Here is a 22377-nt window from a genome sequence, read left to right as displayed (position 1 = left end):
GTGCCACCAGCACCCTGCACCTCCAAGGAACAGGGCCTGGGGGGTAGGGAGGAGGGTGAAGTCTCCATCCCCAGTCCCTCCCCACTGTCCATCTCTGCCTCCAAGGAACAGGGGGCAGCACTCCAGCCCCTCATTCCCTGCTGTCATGGTGGCGCTCTGCTGTATGTAGCTGTTTGTGCAGAGCACTCTGATTGGTTGCCAAAACAACCAATCAGAGTGTGAATAAAGCTTTATGGACAGACAGACAGACAGACAGACAAAGGCTTTTATTATATTATAGTGCTTGCAGGACCTCCAGCTTGGCTTATTTTCAAATTTTATAAGTGCCCTTTCTATTCCGTCATTTCACTAAATGGAATCAGACCCATGATAAACTGCTGTGCAGCCCCTGTTTCCCTGCCCTCTCACTTTGACAGCAAACTATAAATGACTATTCTTTGGGTGCATTTTCTTTTCAGATATTTATACTCCCACCATATTTCCCCACTTACGAGAATATTGTGTTAGACTATGTCAAAAGTCTAATAAAGTCCAGATAAATTGCCTCAAGACAAGTTCCACCTTATCCACAAAGTTGGGTTTTTTCTCAAAGAGAATTACGTTGGCTAGCTAGCATTTGTTCTTGATAAATCCACGTTGGTTGTTTCTCATTCCCTTATCTTCTAGTTCAAGTCTATTCACATTCTAAGCCCCTAGGGACCACATGCCCTGGAAGCCACATTACTGGAGGCTATATACCATGCGAGACATAGGTCACTAGGCTATGCAGACAATCTCCCAGCCCTTCACTGCACCACACACCCATGTGAATAACCCACCCTCACTGCTGCATTGTGCATCTTACCCAGTAATGTAGCAAGGAAGTTTGGTGCCCAGGACAAGCCTGCAGCAGCAGCCCACCCTCACTCCACACACAGATCCTGGGGGCACATGCCCCCCATGCTTGCCCAGGAGTGTATGCAGCAGCGGGAGCCACCCTCCCTCCATCCCTGAGCCCCCCAAATGAGCCACTCATGGCTCCATCCCATGCCCTGCCCCAGCTGGGTAGCTCCTATTGGTACCCCTTCACTTCAGTGCCCAGGGTGGTCACTCCACTTGCCCCCCCCCACCTCTTGCTATGGTACTTATTTTACCCCAGCTGCACTGTACCATCATGCAAGCACAATCTGCCCCCACTGCAATGTGTGAGTCTTGCAGGCACCCCCCACTTCACTGTTGCACCACACAATTGCAGTCCCCAATCCATGGCCCTGTTCTTCCCCAAATCCCTCCTTCCATAGCCGTGAACTCACCCTCAGCTTCCTGTGCTTCTTCCTGCCCCTTTCTGTCCCCAAGTAGAGAATCAGGGAGCTACAGTTGAGGGTCAGTTAGTGGTGACCTCCATTGCACCTGAATTCTGCCTTGTCTGATTGGTATTGGAGTGGTCAGCAGCATGTGGGCTCAAACTCTTACTTGTTCACCACTGCAAATTTTTTCAAGAGGTTTAAGCAGTGTATCCCAAGACAGAAGGCTAGATTTACCCCATGATAAGAAAAATGTATCTTGCTGAGAATGATTAGTTAATAACTGATGAAGAATTGTCGTGCGTGGGAAAGCTTGTCTGACTATCCAAACTATGCAGTTGGTCAAAATAAAAGATATCATCTAAAGAAATTCTTGCTTCTGACAAACATAGTTAACATCATTCCCTGACAACCTGCCATACCCTGGAATTAGCTAGAGCCTAGCTGTTGTAGAGTGGTTTTTTTTTTTAATGAAAACTGTGTTTGATATCTACATATATATGAAACAGGATTAAACAGCATTCCATAAACTTAAATCCCAGCTTAAAATAATCCGGCTTCGTGTTTCCAGAAGTCATTTAAAGAGAAGCCAAAATAAAGGTGAGTGACTGGGTTGTCAGGAAAAAACCTCTAGGAATTGTATATATTCCATTTTTAATTATGGAAGTAAACAACAAGATTACAATATAATATCTCAGACAATTGGGTTGCAGGGAGGAGTGCAGTTAATGCAAAAGATGTTGGCAGATTTTAGTTGGCTATGGACAATGCTGGTGAAACTAGGGGTGCAAATAAGCTGCAAACTTGCCAAATAAGCTTCAAACTTGCCAAATTTTACCTGACAAATAGCAAACAGCCAAATTCACTTGCTATTACATATGTATTAATTTTATGAAGTTACAGTACTTCCAAGTTTCTCTCCTTTTTTTTTGACAGACTGAATATTTGAATAGGGGCCATCATTTTTCTGTGAAAAAAACTATATTTTTTCCTACTTTAGTTAACCAAGGAAATTCTTTTTCAAAGATCTACTGGGATTCAGGAGTGAGCTGACAGATGTGCTTTTAGCACAGATTGGGCATTTACTACACAGATTGGTAGTGAATGCCAACACCAGATTTGTTGGGGGATTGTTCATAGTGAGATGGGTAAGCAAATATTTTACAAACCATACACTACTGTTAAAGCAATAGGAAGAAGTAATGTGAATCAACTACAGTTTTGTGTCCAGTCATTGTTCATTACTTTAATTCAGAAGTAAGAAAGGGGTAAAGGAAGGTTAATTCATTATGTTCATCTCCCTCATCATGCAGATTTCAGTCCTATAGTTCCTAAATTCACAGGATAAGAAACTGTGCTACACCATTTTTATTGAGGGGCGAGCTACCTCACATATGCGGTAAATGTATATGTACGTTTGGGGAGTTATCCCAGAGTAAATAACACGCTGTAAGTTCACCTTCACCTGTAGCTTACCTTGTGATAACGTCTTTGTGTAGGTATACCCCAGAAATCTGGCAGCTTCTCACCCACAACACTTAAGAATCTCTACATTGCTGAATACTGTGACTACACCCTGACACGTGCGTATGTGTGCGTGCATGCGCACACACACATACATACTCTTCTTGTACTGCTACTTCCTATCCCATGTCTTAACTCTGGAAGATCCCCTTGTAATTCCATGAGAAAACCTCTTTCCTAGCCAAAATGGAGACTTTTTAAGCAACTTTATAGTAGCTTTTTTTTACCAGTTATAATGGGTCTGGAGCAGAGCGAACATCTCAGCTACAGATTTTAACTTTAAAGATACCACTACAATCACTTGATTTGAACTCCTGCAAAACCCAGGACATAGAACTTCACATGAAAACTCCTAAGAAGAGTATAACATCTATTAAGTATTCAGTCTCAATTTAAAGATTTAATGCAGAATCTACCCCATCACTAAGTTGTATCAGAGATTAATACCCACAGTGTTAAAAACGTCTTTCATATTTCTTTTCAGATTCTATCTAGTTTCAATTTCTTCCTTTGTCTACTAGAATAGAGAGTTGAATATCAGAAAATGATTGAACTGGTGATCAAATCATAACTTAGCTACTCTTAGGTATATCCAACAGGTTGCACTCCCTAAATCTCTTAACATGAGGAAGGTTTTCACAATTTTCAATCAGTTTTATAGTCCTTTTCCGTTAACGATTTCTAGCGTCTCAGAATTCTTTCAGAAGCAGTGTCACTAGAGCTTGGTCATACCGTCAAGTTCTCACTGATACCATATGGCAAATTAATATACCATCCAGATTCCTACTTATTTTTCCTTTGCTTATACATTCAGAGAATATATTAGGTAAGCACCACTCTCCAAACTCATGTTCAGTTGGTTGTCTGCCTGACCCCTACATTGTTTTCAGAGTCACTGTTTTCTAGGACACAATTCTCAATTCTGTGACCGACATTCATTTTTCATGGTTGTATGTAATCCCTTGCATCTGACGGTATTAAGAAAATGTTCAAATGAAACCCAAGCAATATAGATCACTTTGTGTAACAAAGATTTTCCTTATCGTTGTTTACATCCTCCTTTGTTTTTATGAGTATTATAAATTTGACTTGCAATAATATATATATTTTTCCAGATCATTTATAAAACTACTGAATAACATTTGGCCAAACCCTGTAGGATCCTGTTAGAGACATCTCAGAAGGGTGGCGATTTCCCTTTTAAATTACATTTTGAAATCTATTAGTTAGCTAAGTTTTAATCAGTTTATTTATACTAGTGGTTCTCAAACTATGAGCCAGGACTCCCTGGGGAGGCACAGCATCATGTCGAGGGAGGCACGAGCTATGAGTCATCTTTTTTTTTTTTTTTTTGGAAATGAGGGCAGTGCCCAAGGCAGCAGGTAGGAAAGAGGGAGAGGGTGAGGGGAAGCTGCAGCTGGGCAGGAGTATGGAGCGCAGGACTAGGGCTGGCAGAAGAGCAGAGCTTGAAGCATGGGACTTGTGCACAGTGGGGCAGCAGGAGTGCAGAGTGCAGGCTAATTATACCTCATATCAGTTTTTCTTCAGTTTTGCCCACAGTTAACATCTGATCTCACTTACCTTGATCATCCTGTTTGCCTTTGTAAAGTACTGGCACAACATTAGCTTTCTTCCAGTCCTTCAGAGTCTCTTTGGTGTTCTAAAATTTGTTAAAAACCAACCCAACACTGCAGTGGGAGTGCAGGGGGAGGGGATGTCTGAGTGTTAGTTAAATGCTTGATTGAAAGTTAGCTCTTCCTGCAGATTAAAAAAATTAGTAATTATTGTTTCATTATCTCCCCTTTTTGTTGGACTAGAAAATAGTTCATTATCACTGTGTAATGTGAATATTATCATACAAATTTGTCGCAGATTCAGGAATAGCATTTAGTGTCTAAAAGATCTCTCCAAATAATACAGTTGGTCCAATAAAATATATCACCAGAAAACCTTTATTTTGAGATTTAGGACAGGAATATTTGTTTTTAATAAGAAAATATTAAAATGGTGAGTGCTTTTCATCTCTTGTATGTTATAGAAAAAAGATACAATTAATTTTCCTACCTTTATTCCATCAGTGAAATGTATAGCAGTATCAGGATACAATTTTATCTGCCTGTTTTGAGATGGGCAATATTAATTTGATTGAAAATGTTTTACTCTTAATTCATGTGCTTTGAATTATTGGTGATTGACCTCAGTTTTTATCTTGCTGGGGCCGGCAGTGGCATTGGGCTCTTCCCAGCAGGTTGTGGGGGGCTACAGCAAATTTGAGCTGTAGGGCAGGTTGTTGGGGCTATGGCAAATTTTGGGGTGGCATCAGCCCCCCTGCCATTGCTGCAGCCCACCTTGAGTGCCGGGAAGAGCCTGGTGCCACTGTTGTGCCCAGCCTGCTGTCCTCCTGCATGCAGATCTGGGGGCATGCGCCCCCTGGGAAGAGCCTGATACAACCCCGTAGCCCTCCTGGGATGCACATAGCAGTAAAAGCTGTGCCCCTCCGTCCTGTGCTCTGCACCCAGTCACAGTTTCCTCTACCTTGCTCCCTGCTGCAGCCCTGGGAGTGGCTGACGGGCTGCACCACACCCCTTCCCCTACAGACTTACCTCGGTGCACCCCAGGCCTCCGCTGCTCCCCACTCACCCCAGTCCCAGCTGCAGCAGCTCCGGGAGCAGCTGATGCGATCTGCCTGCACCACATCACAGCGCAGCCTAGGAGCTGAGGTGAGTGGGCACAAGCAGCACCCCAGAGCTGATTGCATAAGAGTGAATTTACCTCACATATAATGAATTTAGAGTATAAAAAGAGTCATTGTATAAGAGCGAATTCACATATACAGAACCCACATAAATCGAGGAAACCTGTATTTATAGGTACTAGCTAACTGTGCAGGAGACTAATTTGCTGTGCAATAAATGCCATGCACATGTAGTCAGTGATGCTTTACTGTGCAGAGCATTAGTCTTCTGGGCAGTAAAGTGTCTCATGTAGATGCGCCCCATGTGTAACAAAATGGCCAAATGTGTTGTAGAGAAGAAAAAGACAGTTATACGTTAATCAATATGTAGTGATTTTTTTTAACTGCTGGGCTGTCAAGTGGATAGGACAGAATTCATTATTGAGGAAATGAAATGCGTCTCATCAGGTGCCCAGGAGTGAAAGGCTGTAGGATTGCTTCTGCCAGGCAACACAGAAGAAAGTAACTCAGAATTTTAAAAAATTGTTAGATGCTTTGATGTAGAGATGCTATGGGTTTGCACACTGTTCACAGAAATATTTAAGCTTCATTGCTCAAATAGGAAGGGCATAGTAATGAATTTACAACCCTTGATGATAAAGTTTCACCAAGAGCTCTATGTTTTTCTTTCCTTTTTAAATGCTACTTTGGGCTATTAACCTAAAGTCTTATACATATCAATCACATGCTGCTCATTTTGGCCAACTTAAATTAGTGAAAACGAGTGTATCATCAGCCTATGTATTAAACATAGTTGGTAAACAAAATTTTTTCCTTATGTTTTACCTTCAGCTAATATATATTAACATTATAATATAATTACTGTCAGCTAAAGTATGCTAATATATTCATTTTACTTTTTTGCTGGTATCTGTGCTTACAAAAGTTCTTCTACAAATTTATAGCATTTATCAGCAAAAGAAAATGCTTTTGCCAAAATATTTCTATCAGCTTGGGAAGGAAAAATATGGAATAAAAACATATTTTTGCATTTATGTCTCGGTTAGGACCTTTTTTCCGGTATAGAAGTATCACTAAAAGGGAGGGGGAAATCACATTCCTAATTGATACAGCTGTACTGATTGTAGCATAGACTGAACTTAGAAATATCAAATATATTAAGTCTTGTTCTCATTATCTGGCCAAGCATTCTTGGCCAGCTTCAAGGAAGTTCTCTTAGCCCATTGTTGACGCAACAGGTGGAATGTTTCTTTTCCTACAAATTGAGCTTCTCTCAAGTCTCTCTCAGGAAGTTCCAGAACTGATAAAAAACAAAACAAAACCCAAGAGAGTTGTAGAGAGTTACTTGACTAAAAATCCATCTCCTCTGTTGCTTGTGTTTATTCTGATGTTATCTCACTTAACCCTCTAGTTCTCCAGAGTGCTCCAATGAAAGTCAGTTTTTACACATTCATGTTCAAGCACATGCGCACGTGCGCACACAAGCATGTACCCATCCATGCAAGAAAACATAGTTGATCAAAAAAAGGGCAAAATCAATTTTTGCTACATCGCATCACTTTCCAGCACTTAAAAATTTGTACAGTATTGCTATAACATCTAGGATCACCAATTAAAAAGGTTTGCAACTCATGGCTTTAAAATAAAAAGTTGTCCTTTCCAGAAAACAAATATGACTATTGACAGCTTTATATGAATGTTATTTAATTTTGAAAAGGATTAAAGAAAAACTCTCCAGTGAAAGCACACAGAGAAAGTGAGGTAACTTCGAGTTTGTAAGTTATCATCTCATACAAATAGGCAAAAAAAATAGATAAATAGAACTAGCTTTTCTGAAAAAGGACTGTTGGCACTTTAAACTGATGGACCTAGTACACAGGATAGCAGTAGAAACACATTTTGCCTGCTGCTCCTGGTAAATTGCTCACTGGTAAAATGGTAATGTGTGGTGTCTCATTTGCATGTTAAAAACTATGCAGGGCCTTATTTTTGTCTGATAAGAATTGTGTTGTTATAATTATCACAGTTCAGGAATCAGAAAGTAAACCTAAACTCCAAGCTCTGAATTATTTTGGCAAATGATAACTCAGAATTCTTATCAGGTGGTCATCCTGTTTAACTTGCATGTTTTCTCATTTAAAATACAGGTTGTGTTTATAAAGCATGTCAGAGCAATAAGATACTCAGTATGTGAATTGTCGTATCAATTCAAGCTTAGTTTAGTTGTTGGCAGTTAGCCTTCTGTCTCGTCCATCACAATATACTAGGTGTGAATTAATGTGGAATTGTTCATAGCCTATCATGCTGTATTGTTTATAGGATACATCTGCTTTGGCAGATGGATGGAGAAATTACATTGTTATAAGGAATGCAGAATAGAAAGGAACTCCTGGGTCCTGGAGTCAAGTCCCTGGTGTTTCAGGCAACTGCATTGTTGAATCCCTTTCATAAATTGATCATACTCCATTTTAAAAATAGCAAGGATTTTATTTCTCCCCTGCTCCCATTAGAAGGCTCTTCCAGAAACCCTGATGGTTAGAAATCATCTTCTAATTTCCAGGTGTTAAGTTTTATTCCCAGCCATGTATTCCCTTTGTTCTTGTAGCAACATTGTCCTTGAACATAAATGGTTCATTCCACCTTCCCTTAATAATGTATGAATAGAAAACAAATATATTTATTGTCCTTTGTACACAGCATCCAGATGTGTTCTTACAAATATCTTGTACAGTGGCATTAAAAAATGTCCTTTCTGGGAATATCTTGCCTGATATATCCTTATATCCTAATTTATTTACCTTTTCCACATCTGTATCATGCTGGTGGCTCATCGTAATTGATTTTTCTCTCTTTCTTGCTAGAGTCAGGCATATTAGGAAACTGCTAACTAACCGGTGCTTACAAAGAAAAACAGAAAGTAATTTACCATTGAAAAGGGGGACCCTCAAAAAACAGAATAGTCTAGAAATATTTCTTCAGTCTGGAGAAGAGAAGGCTCAGGGGGGACTTGGTGGCAGCCTATAAGTACATAAGGGGAGTGCATCAGGATCTGGGAGAACAGTTGCTCACCAGGGCACCCTGAGGGTTGACAAGGTCCAGTGGCCACAAACTCCTAGATGGCTGATTTAGACTGAACATAAGGAAAAACTTCTTCACAGTCCTAGTGTTCAGGGTCTGGAACAGACTCCCCCCAGAGGTGATGCAAGCACCTATTCTGGACTCATTCAAAAGGCGTTTGGATGCTTATTTTGCTGGGATCATTTGATCCCCACAGACTTTCTGCCCATGGCTGGGGAGCTGGACTCTATGATCTCGTGTGCTCCCTTCCAGCCCCTGTGTCTGTGAAATGTATGAGTCTGGCAGAGGGGGCAGGAAGGGGCTTATCCTGCTGCTTGCCCCACACAGGGAGTGAGCAGTGGCAGCAGTCCGGGCAGGCAGACACTGTTGTGGTCCCCTGGGGGCAGTGGAGGTATGGGGGGGGAATAATCCTCCTCCCTGCCCCCTCTGCTTCAGGGGCCATGCTAACCAGCATTTGGCCACACCTCTGGCCCCACTACTGGAGTAGCAAGGGGGCAGCACCCAGCAGACCCCAGCTTGGTTCTGTGCTGGTGGGACAGGGAGGAGGGAATTGAACCCCTTCCCTGGCCAGTTCAGTCCAGGCTACTGCCAGGGCTGGCCATACCCCACCCCCCCAGCACAGCTTCCCTGCAGCCAAGGGCTGCTGTAGCACCCCCCCAGCTTCTGGCCGGAACCACTGCAAGCATATGTCTGCATTTCATGAATGTCTATTCACCTGCAAATTGGTTGAACCTAGCCAGGTTAGACTAACCTGTAAAGAATGAATTAATTTAGGCTCCAGCTTTTTTAATGTCTGTCCCTAGTCCAAAAGTTCAGTGCACATGAACCATTTTCAAAATGGCCACAACTGGTTTAAGTTAAATCTGAATGGATGTAGTATCAGACTTAACTGATTTAGGTTAAATCGGTATATTGAACTTCTGTCCCAGATCCTCTCCAGATTCAAGTCAACTAACAGCCCCCAGCATCCCAAGATGGTTTGCACCTCCCCTGCAAATCCCCTTACACAGGATGGGTGGGCTTGCCTTGGCCCAAGCTGTCTGCTCTAGCTGAACAGGGAGGTGTGCTCTAGCTCCCTCCAGCTTCTAGTCTGAGCCACTGCTGGCAAGTGGCTGCATTGCCAGAATCAAAAGTGAATGTCTGTTCTCTTCCCTATCTGTTCAATCTATGTGACTTAGACTAACCTGTGAAGATTGAATCAATCCATTTACGGGCTTTTTGATTGTCTGTACTTAGCCATAGTATTCATGTAGTAAATTTCCCTGAAGGAATCTTCTAGGGGGTGATCTTCCCAAGGTAGGGCATCTGAAAGTGTTCTGTGCCAGGGTGGAAGCAAATGACTTTTGATGGTCAATTTTTACCCACAGCAAAGCAAGAATTTCCAGTTTGCATGCTAGGAGATTGGAAATAGAGCATTTTCATGAGAAGACCTGTAACCAACCTAGTTTCTCCCTGATAATCTGCTGGAGCTAGATCTTTGTGCCTTTGGCACATCACTTCAGTCAGCCATTTTATTGCTAGGTGATCAGTCCAATATTTGATACTCTGCAACAATGGTAGGTTGATGTTTTTATTTAATAATGATATTATTGTTCAGGAAGGTGCTACACATCTTTATCGGCAATTCTAATTAATGGATTGTCTGTTTAATTATAAAAGGGCATTTATACACATACCTTTTAGTTCTCAGACACACCGGAGATCTGCCACTTCAGAGCAAACTCGATTATGTTGACGCGTGGGAGCAGACATGCACCGTGCTATGCCACGTGCAGTTGTAGAAGTGGTGAAATGCACGTCAGCATAAAGAAAACAGTGGCAGTGCACTTTTGAACTAAAACACCTTCAAGGTATTTTAGTTCAAAAGCGCACCACTACTATTTTCTTCATGCTGATGTGCATTTCACCATTTATACAACTCCAAGCAACGCAGTACTGGGTGCTTTTCAAAAGTACCCAGCGCCACAGTGCTTGCATGTGTGCAAATATCCATAGCTCTTAATGCTACAGAACAGGCACATAAAAAGCCTCCAAGAGCTAATTTGTGAAACACCATTCTACAGATGCGTAAGGAAGGGGAATGCAAGGAGCTTCCTATTCAGCACAGAATGGCCGTTCAAGAAGAGGAGCTGATTCTTGCAGTGCTTACTTATTTCAGTTTCCAGAGGTGCACACTGCAACAGCAGCTAGCCAAATGAGCTAACTGAAAAATTACAAGAAATGCTTTAGAATGAAGCTTTGGCCACTGAGGGAGGGGACTGGATTCTAAAGAGACAGTCCCCTTTAGATCTCTGCGTAGGGCAGCCTTGCTTACTTCTGTTAAACCAGCAACGCAGAATTAGTATTGTTGATGCTGAATGAGTTCTCATCTAAATCAAGGAAGATCATAATTAGAATTGTTTGCCATTTACTTACATTTCAAGTTTGGTCCTGACAAAGAAGACAAGATCTTCTGACCAATAACAATGAATTTAACTATCTTGTGCAGGAGTTTTCCTTGTGTAAATACAGCAAGTCATTATGAAATAAAAATTGCCTATGCATTCTCAGGCATATGTATTTTTCAAAACTCTCTGAAAAACTTGAGCTTGTGCATTTTAACAGCTGTCAGCAAAGATAGAAAAGATGAGTAATTTGTGCTTTGTGAATTAGACAGATGGTATATACAGAAATACATCTATGAATAATCTAACACATCAGGTTTAGTGTAGTCTGGGGTATGTTAGCGACTGCAGTGCTGTCAGTCCAAAATATTAATGAGATAATAATCCTAAATGTAATGAAACCTCCTAGAATACTAGATTCATTTCATACATCTTAATGAGAGCTAAGTTAGAACTTGTATTTACAGGAGGGTAGGAAGTTCTCTTGCAAAAGCATGTTTTTTATGCCTCCAGTATGAAAGACCATCTATATTTTGGGATTTTTACATTGGGTTTATACCAATGGGTTTTTGTGAAAATGTGTTTTTATTTCACTTTTAGTAGCTTATTTATAAATAAGAAACTATCCTTTCTCCTTTGTTTTCTCCCCTACATCAATATGAATGTATTTTTCCGTTTTAAGTTGTTATTATTTGGTTGCTAGTTATAATACAGGAAGTGGCCACCTCCTAGCACAAGCAAAATATTCAGCTACTTGGGGTTAGTTTGAGGACTTAGGTTCACCATGTCAGTGCCTATTTTTGAGTTGTTCAGTGCCATCTGGTGGAATTAGAACCCTTAAGTTAGGTGTCTGAACTCCGTTTACAATGCAGGGGGTAAGTCTAATTATGGGATTCACAAAAACTATTGGACTGAGCAAAAAGAGCTGTCCAAAGGAGTGGGCTGTGGTTTATGCCCTCCCCTTCTCGGGAGTACCTAATTGTGGATGGAGGGAGATGAATATCTTCTGTTAGATTGGTGAGAGGCAGGAATTCTTGTGGGTGATATCTTTTATTGGACCCACTATGCTTGGTATAGACATAGGCACTCTTTTGCATATCAGACTGAAGAAAGGTACTATGATACCTGAAAGCTCACCTGTGTCTGTAACAACCATCTAAAGGGTCCAATAAAAGATACCACCCACAAGAATTTATGCCTCTCGCATATTTCCTAGACCATTCTGGCAACAGTATCACTTCAATGTATCCAATTAGGTTTCACAGATCTGAACCCTCCTTAGGAAGTAGCTAAACCAAGTTAGTCTTGAAAAGATGCATCATTTCCTAAGCCTCTAATATTTAGCAAAGGAAATGGAAATGAAGGCTACTCATGGACTGCAAGCTTTGAAACAGTTGGAGGCCTGCACATTACGGTTGTGTTCGCACATGCAAGCATGTGTGCTTGCAGCAGCTCAAATACAAACAGTGAAAATTTGAACTGGGGCTTTTTGCCTCAGTGTACATGCCTGGTGTGGGACAAATTGTGCCACTTGGGGTAAAATAACCCTGCCTCGCTCCTCCTGGATCTGCAGCCAGGGGGAGCTAGAGCCTGGGGCCAGCACTTGTGCTGTCCACAGCAGTATAAAAAACTGCCCTGGCAAGTTACTTAGGGCTATTCACTCTCAGGAGTTTCTGGAGCCCAGCCAATTGGTACCTGGGGACATTACCCCTTGCGTCAGCTGGACTGCTGAAGCAGCCCTGAGAGTTCCCTGCACCCTCTACCCATTGCAGCAGTCTGGCAGTGGGGCCTGCTGCCTGGCTGTGACCTGATGCGCACCTGCCAGACCCTCTGGGCGAGCTGCCAGTGGGCTGTGGCTGCAGAGTTGGCCTTTGTGCAGCACTACTGCCATGTGTGCCCCCTGCCTGGCCATCTGGGGAGCTATCACCTGGAAGATGTTCCAGGTGTAGTGGCCTGCTTTGAACTGTCAAAGCATATCCTCTTGACCCCATTCGGCCAGGAGGCCAGTCACAGCCAGATGAGTCCAAGGTGCCAGCTCTGACAAGGCAGGGTCCTGCCACTTGCCTCCTTAGCAGGAATCCTGGTGTTCCCTATTTGAAAACTGAAAAATCCCTGATAAAAAATTCCAAAGTCACTCTGTAAAATACCCCAAAATCCATGCTCCTCTACAACTAAAACAAAACACCACTATATATATATAGAGAGAGAGAGAGAGAGAGAGAGACAGACAGTGATCAGCCTACCAGTGTCTCTATCATCAAAATAAAGTGAATTCTAAATACCTTTATGTTTTGTTGCCCCTCACAGGGCCCCCACAGGGGCTAACATTTCCCCCTGCAGGGCCCACATGCCGCCCCACTTGCTCCCCCAGCCCCCTGGATTGCTGCTTCACCTGGCCCAATCCCCCGCCAGCTCCTGCAGCCCCTGTAATGGCTGCCCCACCTGGCCCCATCCCCTGTTTGCATCCCCAGCCCCTCCAATGGCTGCCCCCCCCAGCCTCCAGCACTTAAAAAAGCCTCTACTCACTGGCAGTAGCCTGTGATGGCTTCCTGGCAAAGCGCCACCCCCATGCAGAATGGTGAAAGTGGGGGGCAGGGGAGCCCCAGTGACCCCAAAGGCAGCTGCTACTGCCGGTGAGTGCAGGGGATATTTTGTTGGTTTTTTTAATTGCCAGGATGCTGGGGCCCAGAGGAGCAGTGATTGGGGTGGGGGCTGGAGCCAGGTGGGGCAGTGATGGGGGGGCTCAGGGGGCAGGCAGGGGATGGGGCTGGGCAGGGCAGTGATGGGGGCCTTGGGGGGCAAGCAGGGGATGGGCAGGCACAGCAGGGATCAGAGGGCCATGGGGGGTGGGGCCAAGCATGGCAGCAATTGGGGGACTGGAGGGAGTGGGCGGGGCCAGCGGGGATCCCCCCATGGTCCCCTCCCCACTCCTCCAGCCTCTCCCCCACTTACTGGCACTGGTCCAGCTCCCTGCAGCTGGCACACTGCTTGCCCTGCACAGGCAGGCAGTGCGCTTTAGCACCAGGATGAGGGCCAGCCATAGAGACGCTCTTGGCTGCTACTAGAGTGTCTCTGTGGAGGACCTAGCCTCCAGTTGCCTCAGGACATGGTCCGGGACTGTGCCCTACCCTGCTTTTTTCCTCTGTGGTTTTTTTTGCCCCCTGGATATCCAGGGCTCTAATTTTTCCCCCATGCTGCAAATTTGCAGCACGGGGAATGTTTTCTCATTCCTTCATGTGCCTCTTGCAGCTTCTGAAAGGGCTTTGAGACACTGCAAGGTGCACATGAGTGTTCACCTGGATGCACCCTATAAGGTTTGTTCCAGCAGTGTTAGTGAATGGATTTAATATAGTAGCCTTTTTGATATTCACTGAGAATACTGGACTGTACAGTAGCTTTTAGTTAAATTAACTTAAAATAGTCAGTCATTAGTTAAATGAATGGAAAAGACAGTCTATAATCCTCATTCAAAAATATTACTATTTACAGATAACTTTTAGAAATAATCTTCTTTGACAGAAGATAATTTTGGGAGGGAAAAACTGTAATATGTGAATAAAAACGCAGCTGTAAAAGATAAGTCCTTTGTTTGCAGGTGTATGAATTATAATTAATGTTAGATCCTCTTGATTCTAGAATTGGATGATAGTAATATGGGAGACTGTGTTTTTTGTCACCCTTTCTGCTTTTCTAATGAGATCCAGAGGTTTTGTAAATGTATTGATACACAGTGATAACAGAAAAGAAACAATACAAACAATCAAACAGTTCCATATATCTGCCAATCCTAGAGCTGTCATTAGAGTCAAAGTACATCTGGTGAAGATGCAGACTCTACTTTGAGGCTCTTTTTCTTAGGCATCAGCAGTCTGGAGGTGGGATGCTGAGGCCCACAGCTCCTCTCCAGTGGGGTGCATGAGATGGGCTGCTGGTATGCCCTTGTTCCATGATGGCCTCGTGGACCCTTCCTGGGGGACCAGTGGTGACACATAAAGGGTGCAGGAGGGTGCACATGCACCCCCTGAGAGCACTGGTGAACCCTCTGTCAGCCAGTGTTCCCAGGCGGGGGGGGTAGGCAAGAATGCTGGTACAACCCCTGAGAGCACCGACTGGGAAGTGTGCCAGGAAAAGCAGTCCCCCCATGGCCAATCCTGCTGACCCAAAAGTGCCAGTGGCATGCCCCTACCAGGTGCATGTTGGCAGGATCAGCTGCCGCAGGGGGACCCTCCCCGCAGTCAGCAAGATTGGCTGTGGGGGGAATCCCCCCAGTTCCTGAATTTCCAGTCAGGGGGGCAAGTGCCCCCCAACTCAGGAGGCACCAGTTGCTCATGCAGGGGAGAGGGACAGGGACCCCTCTCAGGGAGGAGAAAGAGGGATGGGAGGGACAGAAAGGAAGGAGGGACCCCTTTGTTACGCTCAAGTCTCTGCTTTTGTATTCTCCTTCCCTCCTAATGATTTCATTTGTGGCTATCTCTGGTTGGTAGGCCTGTGCAAATAGGGAAGTATTCAATTCAGATTTGGATTTGCTGCATCCACACCATGGGGCAGGTGTCACACAGGTGCCAAGGGGGGAGGGCAATCCTTGCTGCCCCCCACTGCACGGGGGATGGCTCTGCCATGAGCCCTCAGAGGCTCTAAAGCTGCTGCTGCAGTCAGTGAAGGCGAGGCTTTTTAGTGCCAGGAGGCTGTGCTGGGCAAGGCAGCCATGGGGGCTTCTTCTGCAGCTCCACTGGTGGTGCCTTCCTCTACCCTGGTCGGGGGAGCCACGGGGCCTATGCCCTGCTGCCGCTTGCCCAGCTGGTGCGGGACTGGACATGTGATGCAAGTGCGACTCGCTCCAGGAGGCAGCAGGGCATAGCGTCTACTCCCAGTGCTGCCATGCCCACATCAGCTCTGGGAGTGGGGGCTCTGCCCTGCCGCCACTTGTCAGGCGGCACAGAAGTTACAGGATGTGGCTGCAGCAGCGCTGGGAGCGGGGGCTATGCCCTGCTGCTGGTTGCCCCCTTCTCCCTGGAGCGAGCTGCACCTGCATCCTGCCCCCCTGCCTGCCCTGGCTGGGCAAGCAGCAGCACTGCACTCCCCAAGTAACGCACCCCTCAACTCAGCTAGACAACTTGTCCCAGCCCCAATCCCTCCCTCCCCCACACCCTTTCCCTCCCCTCTCCCCCAGCCACAACAGACTTAAACTTTATATAGACCGAACAGACTGAAGCTTTATATAGCCCTACTGGATAGTTGTGTCTCTGTGGTCACACGTCCATGTAGCCTTCTGGGCCTTCTCCTAATTTGGTCTGTTTGGCCAAAAATGGGACTTAGGCCCCGCTGCTCTGAGGCCTCGTAGCTGGTGCTCCTTGTCTCATGTTATGAGCAGTATAGTACATACTCCCTTGGTTCCCAGACTTTGTGTCCTTGTTGACCTTGTTTTGTTAGACAGTGTGGTACATGCCCCCTCAGTTCTCAGGTTGTGTCCATCCATTGGCCTTGTCGTGCTAGACAGGCTGTCTGCCTCCAAGGCTATATGGAACTGTGTGTGTGAAACCCAGGCTCTTAGAAATCAATTAACCCTTGCTGCCCATCTTGAACCCTTACAATACATATATTATCTGTACCTATAAGCCAGTTCCCAAAAAAACAGACCTTTAAATGCCATTTCAAATCCAACAGTGAGGACCACACCTGTACTGCAATGCACAGGTGAGTTCTGCTACACAGGCCCTCTGCCCCCGTCTCCCTCCATTCCCCCCAACACACCAGGCCAGCTCTCGGAACCTAGCTCACAGGCAGCCCTTCAAACCCCCAAAATATTTTTTGAAATAAAATTAAAATTCATTATAGTAGATGTTTGATTTTTAATATATGATTTACTTTTTACCTATAATTTGTTAAGACGGTATCTTCCAAAAGACTTTGTGTGTATGGCTCCCAACAGCTCACCAGAACTTAAGTGGCCTGCCATCTGAAATAAGTGCCCACCTTTGGACCATAATAGTGCAATGAGATGATTACTTGGTTGTGGTTTGAGGTTTAGTGGCACATCCACAGGTCCAGCTTTGTTCCAGAACACTCCTTTATGATGCCAAAGCTAATCCACAGAGCATGATTTCCTATACCATGTTCTTCACCTTTAGCAGAACTCACTGCTGAACTGTCTGTTGGGCTATTGCCTGTGCCATTATGAAGATGGTCTACGGCTCCATTATGAAGAAAATAACAATGTTTTATTTACAGTGTTCTTTATAGGATATAAAACAATAGCAATGTTGAAGGCAAATTATTTTTCTCAAAGTAAAGTTCCATCTGTGTTGTTCATTGAAATCAGCATGTTATAATTTGGGCACATTGTATGGTCTACAGTCAAACACCAAATGCAAAAAAAATTGTCAAAGGATATTTATTTCTGTTTCCATACTATAGGGACTCACAAAAAGCCCCTTAAATACAGTGCAACAAATCTGAATGCAAATATTTCATGTTTTTGCATAGTAAATATATCTGAACACTTTGTGTATTATTTAAGTAAATATATTACAAGTAATATATTACTGTATGATAATACTTTTATAACCCAATAATACTTACACATGTTGACTTTTACTTAGAGAAGAGAAATGGATCAACTTGCTATTTAAGTTTATATGACAGAAACATAACATTTGGCCAATTTTTACACCTGTCCTTTGCTTTTATTTTTCTTTTATTACTTTATTTTCAGGCTCTTACCTTTGCCTTATTCTAGTTGAGATTTATCATAGCTTTGGACAGCAGCTCCTGGAAGTGTTTAAAATTAAATGTTTCTAAGAAATCTAACTTTCATAAAATCAAATTTAAGTACAAGAGATACTAATTTAATCTTTTTTTCACCCTCTACAGCAATGGAGTTCCATGAAAACCTGCAAGCTATAGGAGCAAAGGAAGGTTTAAAGGAGAGAAAGCTTCAAAAATCAGTAGAGAGTTTTACCTGGAATATTACAATCTTGAAGGTAATGTCTCTTCACTTGTGCTGACAGTTTTAATTATGGAATACATACTTGGTCTTTTAACCAATTGCCATTGGTATTTCATTATAGGTCATAATGCTCCTCAAGTTCTTTTCTTTTAGAACTGTTATAGATGAAGTTCACATATCTAGAAAGTGTAGCAAGCTGTCAGTGTGAATTTAGGGGAAGTAGAATACATTTTTCCTTTGTAATGTCTTTCAGGACTTTTGTTTGATTTGTTTTCTGCCTCTGACATTTTCTCCTGAAAGCCTTTTAATGTTAGCAGGATCTACTGTAGTCTTGCATGTATGGATGGAAGAATGATTATTGATTTCTGTGGAATGATTAGGGCTCTGAGAAGACTATGTTACTATTCAAATTTGTTCAGTGATTTGAAAGAGAGCATCAGCATTAAGATTAATGCAGATGCACAGAAAACGGGAAATTGTTGCTCTCTTATAATCAGTGATGAATAGTGCTTAATGACAGATACAGAAATGTATTAATACTCATGATTTGAGTAATTGAGTATATTTGACTTGGAAATTCTCTCTTTTGGCAAGCACATTTTGCTTTCATTTTTACTGAACATGAAGCAGTGTAACAAAAAGTTTTCAGATGGAGGCCCTTATCCAATTAAAATGCAGAACAGTTTTCAGATTTGACATCTAGTCTCAGTACAGTAAAAATAAACCAGTTTGGTAGCTAGCACAGCTGTTTCCCTTAATCTGCTCCCCCAGTTCAATCCCTCCAGCCTCATTTTAAAATATTTTCCTATTTAAATTTAATAAAGATTCCCACCTCACACCCAATCAAGTATTTCATCCCTAAATCTGCTTTAATTACAAAAAGGTTTGTTGCTCTTCACTGCCTCGCACATATTTTAACCCTTTCTAGTCAGAGAAAATCATTTCTTTCCAGCTCCTGTCAAAGTAGAAATTCATACCTGCATTCCTGTTAAACCCACTATAGCATGGGTTGGCAACCCCCAGCATGCATGCCAAACATGGCACACAAGGCCATTTTGCTCTGCATGCCATGGCCAGCCCCAGCTCTGGGTAGCTGCTGCCAGCGATGGAGCCCGGGCTGCTCCCAGCAGGGCTTGCAGCATCCCAGCTGCCTGCTGGGAGCAACCCAGGAGCCTGGCTAGCAGCAGCTACCCAGAGTCAGGGACGGCTGCAGCTGGGAGGCTGCAAACAGCTGCTCCGAATTCCAGAGCCCCAGCATCAGCTCTACCAGTGCATGCACCCATGCCTCGGAGCAGGCAGTAGGGCAGGGGCCTTAGGCAGTGCAACTCTGGTCTCTCCTGTGCTCCCAGCCAGCATGGAGCTGATGCCAGGGCTGTGGAGCCTGGTGTAGCTGTTTGCAGCCTGCCCGCTGCAGCTGCCCAGAGCCCAGGCTGGCTAGAAACAGCTGCACCAGGCTCCGGAGCCCAGTCATCAGCTCTGTGCCTGGAGCAGGGGAGAGACCAGGTTTGTGCTGCCTCAGGCTCCTCCCCCACTGCCCACTCTGAGGTGCATGGGCATGTGCTGGTACAGAGCTGATGCCGGGGCTTCGGATCCCGGAGCATCTGTTTGCAGCCTCCCAGCTGCAGCCAGCCCCAGCTCTGGGTAGCTGCTGCCAGCTGGGGAGCCTGTGCTGCTCCCAGCATGCAGTTGGGATGCTGCGAGCCCTCCTGGGAGCAGCCTGGGCTCCAGCAGCTACCCAGAGCCAGGGTAGCTGTTGACAGCCACAGAGCCTGAGCTGGGGGACAGGGGCTTTGAGCAGGCAGCACTCTGGCACCTTCCAAGGTAGGCATTGTGGTGTTTTTCAGCACTCCAGCCAAAAATATTGCCTACCCTGGATCTATAGAAAGGACATTAAATATAAAACTTCAGCCGTATCTGGCTTTTCATGCCTGTTTCAATGTTAGGCTTTGCTGTACTATGCTGTTCATTGTTTGTTAGTCATCTTTGAGCCACACTGTGCAAATAATCATAAAACTAAGCCTGACACTAGGCACAAACAAACTAACAAACAAGTTAGTTTTACAAGTGCATTAGAAGTAACAATTTCCAAAAGTAAAGTTGTAGGTTCTGTTTAAAGATATGAAGGGCAGGATTGCTCCTTCTGCTGCTGCATCTGATGGGTCCTGGGTACCCAGAGTGAAGTGGGGCATTCAGACATCATTTCCCGGCTTCCTGGTGCCATATAGTCATTTCAGGACAAGATCGAGGTCTGGCAGGATAGCGGTTTGCATTGTTCTTTACTGCACATTTCCACTCTAGGCATTAGATGTTTTGGATATCCAAACCTACTTTAATTATGCATGAAACAGCAGCAACTAAACTTCCATGTCTGAAGTTCCATTTGGGATGTAGGGAGTCTCTTGCAATAGCTGAGTGGTAACATGACTTCTGTAGGAAATGTGCAAAAAGTCAGGGAACCAAAAGAACCATATAGTGCACCTGGCTGTTTATAGTACTGTATAGCCATGTCCTTAAAATTGTCCTGGTTATCAAACCACAGGTTTTCCTTTGGAAAGAAGGTCTTTAATGTTCAGTTTGTTTCTTCTCAGATGAAATTCTCTCCTGTGAGAAGAAACAACCTGTTCACAGTAGCTACCTTACTAAACAGACCACTGAGCGTTTTAATTAACCTCTCATCTCGGGTGATATATGCCTAAAAGGTGCTGGGAGTTGTATCCATGGTAGCTTTATTTTGGCTGGCTAAAGCAGCAGTTACAAAGCAGTGATGACAGTATGGACTTTAGCATAGCTGTACAAGCCAAATATGTTCTCACAGTGCCTAAAAGACTTGTAGCATTCAAAGGAAAGTCTGAACCACCATGTCTGCAATGCTGTTGGTCTCCATGCTAGCTGGTTTAAAGGTAGGGGTGGTGGGCACTTGTAAGCTTTCTATCATGGGCTTCAACAGAAAAAAATTGTCTGCTAAGGAAATACTTGAGACCTTATAGGAGAAGAATCTAATCACATCTTACAAATGTCACAGTATAATTAGAAGAGAAATCCTGAAGCAGAAATAATATCAAAGCAAACTGGTACAGTATACTGGGAACTCTGATACTACTAACAGATGTTTGTCTGCTCACAAATTTGTGTTTTCCACAGCATTTCCAAATATAAACAGTTAATTGATTTGGGAACAGACCAATTTAGTGACTTTAATATTGTAAGTGAGCACTTCATTTGCTTTCATTTAAAGGAAGAGGAATCTTCAAGCTAGATTTGGGGTCTGCATCTGGGAAGAACTGACTGAGTTGAATCCCTGTGCAAGGAAAACTATATATTCAGTCTAGTCAAGTGTGTTCTTCAAAATTACTCGCCACTTTTGACCATCTCAGCTTCAGTCCAGCCCTAAGGTATATGTTTCACATTCTGAACAACCAAGATCTGTTTTATCTTAGAAAGGAGTGAACTGAAGCCAAGATGGTCAGAAGTGATGAGTAATTTTGGAGGAACACTTGACTGGGCTGAATACCTAGTTTTCCTTGCACAGGGATTCAGCCCATTCAGTTCTTTCTAGTTGCAGACTCCATGTTAGTTGACATAGGTCCCCAAAATATTGATACCCCCACTCACAAACCTGCTGTTCTAGAATAGCAGAAGACTGCACTGTTTGTCTTAGCAGTGTTGGAGTATAGTTATACCCTGATAGTCCAGGAAATGTATGAGAGGCAAGCGTTTTCTGTGATATCTTTTATATTGGACCAAGTGTATGGTTGGGGGAACTGTTGGACAAATTTTCAGGCATCGGATGCTATTTCTCAGTTGGTGATTCTGTTGGTGGCCAGGATATCCCTGTGGGTTGCTTTAAATACAGTGGATACCACTTCACACTCCATGGCCATAGATTCTTGGCTCTCGCCTTCTAGGGTGTAGATTTTCAAGAGGTGCAACATCAATAGGACTTCCTTTCAAAAGGAAGCTTCAGGACCAGTCCAGGTCTAAGAGTCCATCTGCATTTACACACCTACCCTCAAATTAAAGCAAATTTACCAGTTATATTCTCGGCAGATATTTCTGACAGGAACAGAAGACTTCTTTATACATATAGATCGATTGATAGATCTATATAGATACGTCTCTGTGTGTGCGTGGATCTATCTGTACACACTCATGGACACATCTGTCTATATATAGATCTAGCTATATATAAAGAAGTCTTCTGTTCCTGTTCTGCATACATATCTGTCCATCTACCTCAACTGTAGGAGCTACTGAGAAAGTCCCAGTGCTTTCATAAGAGGAAGCACTCCTGTCACAGAACCTTCTTTGCAGCACCCATTAGCAGCTGGCAAAAGGGATGATTTTCCCTGCTGCTCAGGTCTTCAGTTGCATGACAGAAGGAACCATCCAGTGTATGCAAAGAAGTCCCATTCCCTTCCTCCCAGCACGGGTGACCCTCACGACTGACAATTCCCTACTGGGGGGGGG

General features: G+C 43.8%; 1 protein-coding gene across 3 annotated transcripts in view; it reads left to right on the top strand.

The window, feature by feature from the left end:
- The window catches only part of PLCL2 (phospholipase C like 2), a 188134-nt gene that overhangs the window by 152703 nt on the left and 13054 nt on the right, over positions 1-22377 (top strand). For all 3 annotated transcript variants that reach the window (XM_090046589.1, XM_090046590.1, XM_090046591.1), the window contains one exon: positions 17835-17944. In XM_090046589.1, the coding sequence (XP_089902715.1) occupies positions 17835-17944 (110 nt within the window). The remainder of the gene's footprint in view (positions 1-17834; positions 17945-22377) is intronic.

Source organism: Crocodylus siamensis, chromosome 5 (genome assembly GCF_052110815.1).
Source record: "Crocodylus siamensis isolate JL-2025a chromosome 5, ASM5211081v1, whole genome shotgun sequence".
NCBI classification, from domain to species: Eukaryota; Metazoa; Chordata; order Crocodylia; family Crocodylidae; genus Crocodylus; species Crocodylus siamensis.
Note: the sequence above shows the minus strand (reverse complement) of the source record. Positions and strands in the feature narration are given on the sequence as shown.